Source organism: Pinus tabuliformis, chromosome 9, assembly GCF_031772625.1.
Source record: "Pinus tabuliformis cultivar Carrire ecotype Pingquan chromosome 9, CPIR1, whole genome shotgun sequence".
NCBI classification, from domain to species: domain Eukaryota; kingdom Viridiplantae; phylum Streptophyta; class Pinopsida; order Pinales; family Pinaceae; genus Pinus; species Pinus tabuliformis.
In genome coordinates, this window is record NC_142307.1 from 1,247,401,922 (window position 1) to 1,247,415,700 (window position 13,779).

At 41.9% G+C, this 13,779-nt stretch overlaps 1 protein-coding gene across 1 annotated transcript; it reads left to right on the forward strand.

Annotated features, from left to right (window-relative positions):
* The first annotated feature begins 7,485 nt into the window (after nt 1-7,485).
* Nucleotides 7,486-9,489, forward strand: LOC149153089 (uncharacterized). The gene is made up of 3 exons (XM_089443695.1): nt 7,486-7,620; nt 7,975-8,762; nt 8,847-9,489. Exons 1-3 carry the CDS (start codon nt 7,486-7,488, stop codon nt 9,487-9,489), a joined length of 1,566 nt encoding a protein of 521 aa, XP_089299821.1.
* The last annotated feature ends 4,290 nt before the right edge of the window (nt 9,490-13,779 follow it).

Below are 13,779 nucleotides of genomic sequence, written 5' to 3' on the forward strand. Positions count from 1 at the left end.
TTTGCGCCAAAAATAGCATGCGGTCCCACTTAGTGAAGGCGACTTCTTTTCACTAAGCTCCATCATATTGTTGCATTTTCAACACTCCCTCTCAACAAGATATGGATTATATGCAACCCCTACCCTGCCTCTATGGTATTCGAATTTGCTCTTGGTGAGCGCCTTCATCAAGATATCAACATCCTGATCCTCCGTGGGAATGTATGAAAGTAACATGATTCTCCATTGCACACAATCTCTGATATGATGGTACCTGATGTCAATGTGCTTGGATCTATCATGAAATACTAGATTAGCCAAGAGTTTAATGAAACTCTGGTTATCACAATAAATCACAGTAGGCTCCAAGTGTGACCCGAACAACCCGATCAGGATCTTCCTCATCCATATAGCCTCGCATGCAGCCAAACTTGCTGCCATATACTCGGCCTCTGCTGAACTGAGTGCCACAGATCTCTGCTTCCTGTTGTACCAAGAAACTGCTTTCGACTCGATACTAAAGATACCTCCAGATGTGCTCTTTCTGTCCATTGGGCTCCCATCCCAATCTGCATCCGTGAAGCCACATAGCTTCACCTCATCCTCCTATCTATACCACAATCCATATCCCGTTGTGCCTCTAAGATAACACAATACATGATTGCCTGCCTTCCAGAACAGCTTGGTTGGCTTAACCATAGCTTGTGAAAGCTGGTTAACAGCATAGCATATATCGGGTCGTGTATTGACCAGATACATAAGCGACCCCACCAACTATCTATAAACAGTGGCATCCACTACCTCTGCTGAAGTAGCATCCTCCTTCCTCCAACCTCCAGGAAGAGGAATATCAACAGGCTTGCAGCCATGCATGTTGAACTTCTCCAGTATCTCCCGGGCATACTTACCCTGAGAAACAAATAGTCCATCACTGCGCTACCAAATTTCTAATCCCAGGAAATAATGAAGGAGGCCCAAGTCCTTCATCTCAAACTCTTTAGCAAGATCCTTCTTACATGAAAGTATCAACAGCTCATCTCCCGTCAAAATCAAATCATCTACATAAAGTACAATGATCAGCAACTTACCCTCCACCACAATCTGGTATAGGTTAGGATCTGCCTCACTCTTGGAGAATCCAAGTCTGGTGAAATAACTGCCTATCTGTGTGTACCAAGCATGAGGTGCTTGTTTCAACCCATACAGCACTCTCTTGAGCCTGCACACATGCAACTCACTGCTGAAGATCTTGAAACCTTTAGGCTGCTCTATGTACACCTCCTCCTCAATGACTCCGTTGAGGAACATAGTATTCACATCCATCTGATGGATGTGCCACCCCATCTGCACTGAGAGAGCAAGAATCGTCCGTATGGAAGAATACCTTGCGACAGGTGCAAAGGTCTCCTCATAATCGATCCCCTCTATCTGTGATAAGCCTCGGGCAACAAATCTTGCCTTGTACTTCTCCACACTCTCGTCAGCTACCTGCTTCACTTTGCAGATCCATCTCAAACCCACCACTAATTTCCCCTCCGGTCTTGGGACAATCTCCCATGCACTGTTTTTGACAATCGAATCATACTCTTCCACCATGGCATCTACCCATGCGGGATCCTCCACAGCTTCCTCGAAAGAGGATGGCTCAGTCACGACACATTTTCTCACAAGAGCCATGTATCCAGTGTACCGATCAGGTGACTGTCTCTGTCTGCGTTGTGCTGTAGGTGGTCCTACAACCTTTTCTGCATCTTGAGCTAGCCGCTCAGCTTCTGTAGTGCGCTTTCGCCCTCTGATGGTTGGCGCTGCATGAGTGGTCTCTTCCACTCCATGAACTTCATCTTGTGGTTGATCCACATCCTGAAGCTCATCCTTAGGAACTAATAGCTCCTCATCTGCATGCAAGTGTGGCTCCCTCTCACGCAAACACTTCATGGCTTTCTCCTCTTGAAATTTGATATCCCGTCGCACAACAGTGTTGTGACTATCTGGAAAATACACACGATAGTTGTGGGGCGTATCAGTGTACCCCACAAATATCCCAACCTCTGCGGTCGACTCCAACTTCTTCCTAGCATCCTTCGTCACATGCATGTAAACATGAGAACCAAAAATCCTCAAATGGGAAATATCAGGCCTCTTACCAGAATAAGCCTCCTCGGGTGTACTCATGCCAAGTATCTTGTGAGGACAATGGTTCTGCACATATACTGCAGTATTGCATGCCTCCGCCCACAAGTGAAGGGGTAGGCCCTGATCATGCAACATCGCCCGTGCAGCACCCATGATCGTTCTGTTCTTCTACTCAGCAACCCCATTCTGCTGTGGGTTATGGGGAGCTATGAGCTCTCTTCGAATCCCTTCTGCGCTGTAGAAGTCCTTGAACTCGCCAGAGATGAATTCACCACCATTGTCACTCCTAAGAGCCTTCACCTTCTTCCCCGATTCCTTCTCGACTAGAGCTTTGAATTCACAGAAATTTGAGTATGTCTCGCTCTTCTTCAGCATGAAGAAGATCCAACACTTTCGAGAGAAATCATCAACAAAGATCACATAGTACTTGTGCTTTGTTGTCGAAGCAACTGAGAAAGGTCCACACACGTCTGTGTGAATTCTCTCAAGGATCGTCGTGGCATGACTATCCTTCTCATGAAAGGTGGCTTTCACAAATTTTCCCAAAGTAAACCCCTTGCACTGATCTGACTGCACAAGAGTGCCTTTAGGAAGCCCGGTAGAAATCTGCTACAGTATCTTCAAGGGTCCATGGTGAAGGTGGCCCAATCTCCGGTGCCACAACTCGCCATCATCCCAGCTCACCAATCCTTCTACCTTGCATGCCATTGTTGCGCAACCATCTACATGCAATTGATAAAGGTTCTTGACTCAAACCCCTATCTTCTGGGTTTCTCCAGTTGTCTTACTGCGCAGGAAAGCCTTTCCCTCGCTGAAGACAACATCATAGCTCTTGTCTTCTAACATCACCACAGAGATAAGATTCTTCTTCAATCCTGGAACATGCATCACTTCCTTCAATACGAAGGGTTTACCAGACTCCCTCTCAAAGGAAATGGTACGGATACCGGTCGCTCTGTATCTACCATCATCGCCCATCTCGATGTGCACTCCAAGATCTTTCTCATCCAGATCAGAAAACAAATCTCGATCTCCTGTCATGTGAAAAGATGCACCACTGTCCAAAAACCATACCGATCCCATCACACTTGATACCAAGCATGCGATCAACGAAAAATGCAGCTCAAACTGTGAGGGTAAGGCCTCTCCCGCTGCAGATCCAGCAGCTTGCTTATTTTTCTTCTTCTGCGGACAATTTGTGGCATAATGTCCGTGTTGGTGATAATGAAAGCACTTCACCTTGGACATGTCCTACTTCTTTCCTTTCACACTGGAATGAGAAGCTTTCTTGTTCTTCCCCTTCTTTGCTTTGGCAGCCAAAGCGCAATTTTCTTCATCAGATGCCTTTGATGAAGATCCATCCCTGGTATTCCACCTCATCTCCTCTTGCACAAGATCAAACCAAAGTCTCGCCCATCCCGGCAATTTCTCCTGACCATTGACAAAGTCCTGATAGGAATGCCAACTCTTTGGAAGACCAAGGAGAGCCAAGCTCACCAAGTCCTCATCATGGACAGTCACCCCCACACTTCCCAGCTCATCCCGGCATTGGGTGAACTTCGTGAGATACTTGGGCATACTATTTCCTTTCTCACACTTAATGTTTCTGAGTTTATCTTTGAGTGCCAACTTCCTCTAGTCACTCTTGCTTTGGAATAAATCTGTCAATGATTTCCACATCAAGTATGGAGAAGCCTTTCCATGCAGGCTGGATACAATGTGATCCTTCACGCCCTCGAACAGAATCCTTCGAGACTTTACTGTCTTCTTTTGCCAAGCCTCAACTTGACCAGCATCAGTAGGCTTTGGGACCTCAGCCTCTATGAACTCCTTCAACCCATTGTCATCTAACACCGCCTCCATCCTGTCTTTCCATGCAATATAATTCGAGCTACCTTCAACGGCATACTCCAATCGCAATCTGTTGAAAGACATTTCAACTTCGACACCAAGAAAACACTGTTGCAAATTCGAATTCCACCAGCTCAAAACTCAACCGCTTTTGATCTAAAATTCGTGAGAACAAAGTATTTCTCGTACAGAGATTGACTGCTTGGGCATTTACCGGATATCTCACCTTCCAAAAGAAGGATGAATCCAGAGGCTACCTGGCCCGATTACAGACTCTGCTTGAAGAAATAAAATGTAATCAATTTTTGAATAATAGATCTGATGATCAACTTTGCTCTGATACCATGTAGACATTTGAATAATATAACACTTATTCACAGAGATTATCCTGATTATACACTATTTGCGGAATCCATGCATAATACATAACCTCCTCTACCATTGATCATCAATTTGCGGAATTAAAAAAACAATCGCATGTGCACATTGAAACATCAATCACACATATCAACACAGTATGTAATGGGGAAAACATACAGCTGAAAACCCCCAACTATCTGTATATTATAATGATAGACAACATGTAACAATACATAGTACAATACTCCTCACAAGTACTCAGTACTATCTCCACATGCTACACACAAACTAGCTCAGGTCTGAACGAGTCACCGGTTCAAATCTCCTCCACTGTTTGCCTACCTCTACTGCACAATCCAAGTTGAGAATAGATCAGTTCCAAATTCAAATTCCCTTGGCTTGTACTGCGCAATCCTCATTGGCAATCTCAATCATTGATTGTACAAATCTCATGCACAACTATAGTCACAACTGATAGTAGTCTCACCCTTTCACCCACCTCTAACACTTGTCTCCACTAAACTGTCCATGCATTGAGTTAACTGATGTATTATTTAGTTGATTTATGAGTTAATAATTAATTCACATCACTCATCACTAGTGTATTTGGCAGTTAAACTAAATACAACTAGTTCAACTAAGTCAAACTGAACACAACTCCATCAACTCCTCAATCAACTCCACCAAACTCAATCACTTGAGTTCTAACTAAATTCCATCATGCAATAGCTCAACTAACCCATAGGAAAAGAGTATTTCCTTCTGGTAGTTGCATGTGCCACATCCGTAGCTCGAACTGAAGTGCTGCAAGAGGATAAGATAATGTTTATAGTCCAAATATTATTAAGAGCTAATAATATTCGACTGTTCTATTTTTTGAATGGCAGTCTAAAAATAGACTCCGCCCATATGTCTAAAAATAGAGGTCCATCTATTTTTACCAACATGACCAATCATCCATAAATAGCATCCTGTAACTCATATACCATGATCCATATGTCTAAAAATAGATATAGTCTAAAAATAGACTTTGCACCAAAAATAGCCTACGGGCCCACTTAGTGAAGGTGACTTCTTTTCACTAAGCTCCATCATCTTATTGCATTTTCAACAGAAATAACAGTAATACATCACACTGCACCTTTCTTGTAAGTAAACAAAATACATAGATGCCAACAGAATCGTATTGGTAACAATAGTAGGCCTCGAGGGCCGAATTATACAACTCTTGCCTTTGAAAAAAAATACAGGCAAACGAAAAAATTAATACGGAAGAACTGGGAACTGCATACTAGAACTGTCAATACTGAAAAAGAATAACTGTGTGAGTGTAGGGTCACAATTCCAGAATTTAAGAAAAATGGCCTCGCCCAGGTTATCCGGGACTTGAATCCTGAAGGGACCTAATGGACTCCTGAGGCCGAGTCTTTAAAATCAATCCTCTCTCGCTAATTGAGAACTTCCAGGGACAAAACCCTCAATGTAAGTTCCAAAAAACTTAGCAGCGGGAATAATTTCACAATGAGACCAGCGGATAGAGGAAAAAATCAAATAAACCCCAACCCTGTTGATGAGGTTTCAGACCCATTAGGTATAACGATAAACTATATAGGACAATGCGTCAGAAGAAAAGACTTGAGGGGGTTTAATGAGAAATTATCATATGATATTAAAGGAAGAGCAAAGATACCAACAATGATCAAAAGGGCTCGAGCCACATTTCAGAAAATAACTATAACCCTCTGTGCACAAACAACATAACCAGAACACAGACATATGAGCAATTATTAAGAGAAGTAAATCTGGAGACCCATGTATATATTCATAAATGTTCAATGCATAAAGGAAAGTTAACCAAGCATCCACTAGAGTAGTCGCACCAGACGGTTGAATTATAACCAGAAAATATACAACAGACTTACAGCCGATAAATTCCCTTTATACATATTTATCTTAGCAAAGAACTGTCCAGACCAGGGATGGCGACACCATTGTGGGTGAGAAGCCATGAAATCCCGGTGCATACAGAGAAGACCATTGAGAGTAATCTGAGGGCAATTCTAGCTATCGGGGTGAATACCCTCTAAACCCCTAAACATTTGACATACATGAAATATAAACAATAACTTAAGGTATTAACCGACAAGAGCCAAAGTCATTATACTATTCAGAATCGAAGCCCCAGATAGGGAATGCTTCAACCACGGTGAATATTACTCGGAAGGGACGTCAAGCCGATGTTGCAGGAGCCCCTCTCCTCCTAAATTAACCAAGAGTAAGCTGCCCATCACTCTGCAAAACATATGAACCCGTAGAAAAAAGAAAATTACAACCAAAGCTACAATAAACGAATTCTTCATAGGAAGGAAAATTCGCAACAGCAAAACAATAGCTCAAAAATTACCTGTAGGTTGTAATGTCTGTCAAATACAGATTCTGAAGCGGTAACGCCGGTAGGGGCCTAAGTTTGTGCACCAACAGAACAGAGTTGCTGAAGATTGAGTAGGACTGGAGCAGGTTCTTCCGGAAGTTTCCCTCCAAATGGAGTCGTGCTCATAGCAATCCACAGAAGAGGTAAACCTCGATGTGATTGCCACCGTTGGATTGTGGAGAGAATAGTGCACCGTTGATTGGAGCGGCGTTTCCAAACAAATAGATGAGACTGGACAGTTCTGCTCAAGCCACATATCGGACGGAGCAGAGGAGTTAATAAAACTTGCAGTAAGTATAGCATGCCATGTGATGGCATCAGTGTAAACAAAATGCTGGTAAACGAATGAGTGCCGCGTGGACCTCCGGTTGGGTAATCAAGCCTTAGTGTTAAAGGCGATCATTAATATGCTGACGTTTCATTGAAATTACAACCGCGTAAATCCCAAGAGGTGAATGTATTATAGTTGTGGTAATTTTTTTTTTAAGTGGAGACGTTACAAGTGGTATCAAAGCTAGGTTTCAAAAACTGTGGCCTTTGGGACAAACACTGGAACAAAAACAAATTAAAAAAAACACAACTGATTGGAAATAAACGAAGTAAAACCATTATAAATTTTGCAGTCACAATTTTACTTATATTTACAGAAAACAGTTATATGTTAACTTCTCTTTTGGTTCCATGTTTAGGCTAAGGCAAAGGAAACAACAAAGAGACAGAAGATAGTAAGCATGCGAAGGGCAGGCAGTGCTCCACTTAGGTTTGTAGTAGGCCAGGGACCTGCAACAAGCCCTGGGGATAACCCAGAATTATGGGTACAGCTTGGGGAGGAGACTCGCAATACAAACCTTGCAATATTAGAGATGGTACAGCTGAAAAATGAAATGGATCAGTTACGAGAGGATAACGCTAGATTAACGATGGAGTAGGAAAGAATTCTAAAGAGCATATAAGATAAACAGAATCAGCAACCGTTGAATCCTAGTGCTGAGCAGCAAAGAGTGTCGGAGGAACAGAATCACCACATAGAACTAAAGGGGTCAGATGGAAGGGGTGAAGAGCAGGAGGAATGATCTGATAATGCTTCCGAATAGCAGACATCAAAAAGACAACGGATAGAGTTGCAAGGGGAGTTCCGCAAGATCAAACCGCCACACTTTGACGAAGAACAAGAGGAAGCAACTGAGGCATGGTTAATTAATATGAACAAATACTTCCAGCTATATGAATATGATCACAACCTGAAAGCACGATTAGCCATTTTCCAGTTGCAAGGGAAAGCCACCCTATGGTGGGAGGAAGTCAAGATCGTGAAAGGAGTAAGTGAACAGAATATTACCTGGGATAAATTTCAAAGATACTTCAAGGAGAGGTACTTGACGGAATGTTTCTACGAAGGGAAGGCAAGGGAATTCCATGACTTGCGTTTGGGACAACAGACCATGGATGAATTCATTACCCGGTTTACATCATTACTTCGTTATGTACCTTATATTAGGGAGGAAAAGGCTAAAGTACAGAGGTTTGTCAGCAGCCTGCCCTCGAATATGAGGGAAAGGATTGAGTTTGACAATCCAAAAACAATGGACGAAGCAATATGCAAAGCCAGAATTTGTTACCAACAAAGTAAACAGAAGGGAGAAGTTCCAGGTAAAAGATGGACTGATAAGAGGAACAACAGATTGGCTGGAAATAATAAAGGGAGTCGAGGTGGAGGTAGTAAGGGCTTGGCAAAAGGGCAAAACAGTAAAAATCTACAGAAAGGCCCCCTCAGGTCAAAGCCAACGGGTGAGTCCAGGATCAGCGAGCCATCTAGAAAATTTGACCATGAAGGGACAGCAAGGCCCCCCGTGCAGTGTTGGGGGTGTGGTGGACCTCATTACGTCAAAAACTGCCCGCAACGGAAGGGAACCAAACAAATTTCCCAGATCCAGGAAGCATCGACAGTCGGTGACGTGGGACGTAGTCTGCCAAGGATTAATGCTGCCCTGGAAGATCATCAGGCGGAGTACCAGCCGACTATGGTGGAATTCGAAGGTAAAATCTCAGACCTTACTGTAACTGTTTTAATTGACCCTGGAGCCACATTAAGTTATATTAGTCCTAAGGTTGTAGAGCACTGTAAATTGCAACCTATTAAATTCAAGAATCCTTGGCTAGTACAGCTGGCTACAGGGGCCAAGAGACGAGTGCTTGCAAAAGTCAATGACTGCCCTTTAAAGATAGCGGGACAGCCAGTGTTAGCAGATTTAAATGTGCTTCCCCTTGGCTCATATGACGTTCTAATCGGTATGGATTGGCTAGAAAAACACTGGTCCCTCGTCAACTGTAAAACTAAGACCAACTATTACAGGGATGAACTTGGAAAACAACAGGAGATGCAGGGAATTAATCGACCTGTGCAGATTCAGCCGATAACTGCCTCTCAGTTGGAAAAATGTATCAGGAAAAGGTGTCAAATGTATGCCATTCAAGTAGGCTATGCTAACTCAAAAGATAAAACAGCCGCATTAAACAACATCCCTGTGATACAAGAATTTGCGGATGTGTTCCCAGAGGAGATTCCTGGATTGCCCCCTAAAAGAGATATAGATTTTACTATCGAATTGGTACCAGGGGCAGCCCCGGTATCCCGAGCACCTTACCGAATGAGTACACCTGAGTTGACAGAATTAAAGATGCAGTTGCAGGAACTGTTGGACAAAAATTACATTCGCCCTAGCGTATCTCCCTAGGGAGCTCGAGTACTATTTGTGAGGAAAAAGGACGGGACTCTTCATATGTGTATAGATTACTGTCAGTTGAATAAATTGACCATCAAAAATAAGTATCCTTTACCCCGGATAGATGAACTTTTTGATCAAGTAAAGGGAGCAACAATATTTTCCAAGATCGATCTGCTATTGGGTTATCACCAAATCAAGATTAAGGATGAGGATATAGCTAAGACTTCTTTTAGAACAAGGTATGGGCATTATGAGTTTGTGGTTCTACCCTTTGGGTTAACTAACGCCCATGCAACCTTTATGTGTTTAATGAACAACATATTTCATCAATATTTGGATTGATTTGTGCTAATATTTATTGACGTTATACTTATATATTCTCGCACCATGGAGGAACATAAGGAGCACCTTAGGTTGGTGCTACAAACCCTCCGAGAACACCAGCTGTATGCCAAGTTCAGCAAATGTGACTTCTTTGAGGAAATACAGTATTTGGGGCATATAATCACAAAATAAGGGATCACAGTGGACCCTGAAAAGATAAAGACCATAATGGAGTGGCCTGCACAAAGGGATGTGGCAAACATCTGATTCTTCATGGGACTAGCCAGTTATTACAGGTGATTTGTAGAAGGATTCTCAAGAGTAGCGCACCCTATTACTTCCTTACAGAAAAAGGGAAGAGCTTTTAGGTGGACCCCAGAATTCCAAGCAAGTTTTGAGCAGCTTAAGCATCTGCTCACCACCGCACCCATTCTGAGCATAGCTGACCCCAATAAGGATTATGTGGTGTGCACTGATGCAAGCAAGGAAGGCGTCGGAGGCATGTTGATGCAAGAAGGTAAGGTAATCACTTACAAGTCAAGGAAACTAAAAGAACATGAGCAGAAATATTCCACTTATGACTTAGAATTGGCAGCCGTCATACACGCTTTGAAGATGTGGCGACACTACCTTATGGGAAGAAAATTTTTATTGCTGACAGACCACCACAGTCTGACCAATTATTTTAGCCAGCCCACTCTAAATGCCAGGCAAGCATGGTGGGTGGATTTCTTAAGTGGTTTTGACTTTGAAATCAAACATTTGAAAGGGAAGGAGAATCGGGTGGCGGACGCATTAAGTCGAAAATTACAGTGCTTATATGAAATTACCTGTAGTGAATGGAAAAGCCCCTTCGAGGAGATGATTAAAAAAGCAGCAGAGCAAGATGCTATATACCAGCAGATAAAACAGCAAGTACAACAACCTACCAGCAAGGAAAATCAGCTAGATTATGGGGTAGATGATGCTGGAATGTTGTACTATAGGAAGAGGCTATATGTGCCCAATCAGAACAACATCAAGAATCTGATTTTAGATGAATTTCATATCAGCCACTATGTTAGACACCCAGGATATCAGAAAATGATCACTGCCCTTCGAAAAGAATACTACTGGTCGGGTATGAAGAGAGATGTGGCAGAATACTTGGCATGTTGTTTAGAATGTCAACAAATCAAGGCAGAACACCAGCACCCTACGAGACTATTGCAACCATTACCCATTCCGGAATGGAAGTGGGAAACCATTTCTATGGACTTCATAACAGGTTTGCCCAAGACAAGGAAAAATACGACTCCATCATGGTGGTGGTGGAAAAATTAAGTAAATCAGCACACTTTATCTCTGTGCAGTCTACTTATAGAGGTATGCAGATTGCTCATATTTTTATGTAAAACATATTTAAGTTGCATGGGTTACCAAAAACAATAATCTCCGACCATGATGTAAAATTCACATCAGTCTTTTGGAAAACATTGTTTGCTAAACTGGGAACTCAACTGAATTTTAGTATGGCATATCACCCTCAGACGGACGGGCAAACAGAATGGGTGAACCAAGTGGTGGAAGATATGTTGAGGGCATATGTTATGCAACAACCGACCAGGTGGGAAGATTACCTGCACTTGGTCAAATTTGCATACAACAATGGCTATCATACATCACTGCAAATGAGCCCATTCGAAGTACTGTATGGGCGAAAGTGTCGCACACCCTCAAGCTGGGGTGGACCAGAAGACAAATTAATGTTGGGGCCAGAAATGCTTGGGGAAATGGAAGAAATGGTCAAGAAGGTTCGGTCTAATTTAAAAGCCACCCAAGATAGGCAAAAGAATTTTGCCAACCGGAAAAGGAGGTTTAAAGAATACCAAGTCGGCGATCATGTATATGTAAGAATTCAAGCAAAGAGGAGCACATTGCAGTGGAGCGGGTGTACCAAATTGGCACCTCGATACTGTGGACCGTTCCAGGTCTTGGCTAGGATTGGGTTGGCGGCTTACCAGCTCACCCTGCCAAGTCACGTCTGAGTCCACAATGTCTTTCATGTCTCCGTATCAAAAAAATACGTCTACGACCCTAAACATGTAATCAGATGGCAGGATGTACAGGTAAGAATCATTCCGGTAAATTGGTCTAAAAGTTTTCTTTAAAAGAAACTGACTTAGAACGTTGCATGTTGCAGGTCGAACCGGAAGGAGAAATCTTGGTCGAGCCGCTGAACATTCTCGACTGGAGAGAAGTACATCTGCGGAAGCAAGCTATTACCCAAGTTAAAGTGCAGTGGCAGCACTTTGGGCCTGAAGAGGCCACCTGGGAGGATGAAGAGCTTATGAAACAAGCTTACCCGGGGCTATTTATGGTCAAAAGACATCGGGACGATGTCCAATCTCAGGAGGGGGAGATGTGATGCCCCGAGAAAATGTAAATATTTAATTTTACTACGATAAGAGACAAACTGAATATGACAATATTAGTCATTTGAAATTTAATAATCCTTTTATTTAAATATATATATATATATATATATATATATATATATATATATATATAGATATATATATATATATCTATAAGAAATGTTTTCTTGATGTGCTGGCAACATCTTGAGGAGGAAGTTGGGCAAAGATGGTTGCTGTGGTTGCAACCCTAACTACCTCCCCTAACTTGAAGGGCTTCTAGAGAAAAGGAGGAAGGTAGAGGAAAAATCTGCGCTGTAGGGACAGGCAGAGAAGAAAAAAAGGAAAAGGCTAAGTCTGGTAGAGACCAGATAGCCAAGCACAAAAGTGCAATCATTCTTGCTAAGGACAGTGGTCCTACAAGAGAGCTAGGGGGGAGATTGGTCTCGAAAGACAATCTCAAGGTCGGGTAGAGTGACTAGCTACATCCAGAGGTGATCTCTTTCTGTGGAGATACTTAATTAAAGTAACCAGGTATGAAATACTCTCTGTTGAATTGTTGATATTATGACTGTGAATTGTTGATAGACTGTGTGGAAGTGACGGTGCATACAAAAGGCTCTTCTAGTAGGATACTACAATTATTCTGCTTTTGAAGAAACCCAGATGCATATTTATCTAGAAATCGATATTTTAAGCGCAAAAAAAAATAAAAATAAAATAAAAATAAAAAAAACTAATGACTGTTGAAACTAAATTTGCCTGTAGAGGAACTATCTTGTTGTGGATTGGATTATGGCACATTTGGCCCATTTTATTTGTTTTGTGTTCCTCAATACCTTTCTTCATGAATATAATTCCTACTATAGGTGGAATAAAAAATTCGGTATTTACCATTTGAAATTCTGAGAAAAATTGAAAAGAGTTAACGCCACCGAATTACCATATACATGAAATAATGGGAAGACATACTAATCTGTTTTATGCCTTTTTAAATAGATTATTGGAAATTCTGAAAGAATGATGAAAGTTAATGTATAGTGCCATTACATACAAGAAAAACAATATATATACATTGCTGAACCATTCTATAGAAAAAGACAATCCGAACGCTGAAGGGTTGTAAAAAGAGTTCATGCAACAGTTCTGGTAAATATGAAGGAAATAACAGTAATACATCACACTGCACCTTTCTTGTAAGTAAATGAAATACATAGACGCCAACAGAATCGTATTGATAACAATAGTAGGCCTCAAGGGCCAAATTATACAACTCCTTCCTTTGAAAAAAAATATAGGCAAACAAAAAAATTAATACGGAAGAACTGGGAATTGCATACCAGAACTATCAATACTGGAAAAGAATAATTGTGTGAGTGTAGGGTCACAATTCCAATAATTTAAGAAAAACGGCCTTGCCCAGGTTATCCGGGACCTGAATCCTAAAGGGACCTAATGGACTCCTGAGGCCGAGTCTTTAAAATAAATCCTCTCTCGCCAATTGAGAACTTCCAGGGACGAAACCCTCAATGTAAGTTCCAGAAAACTTAGTAGCGGGAATAATTTCACAATGAGACCA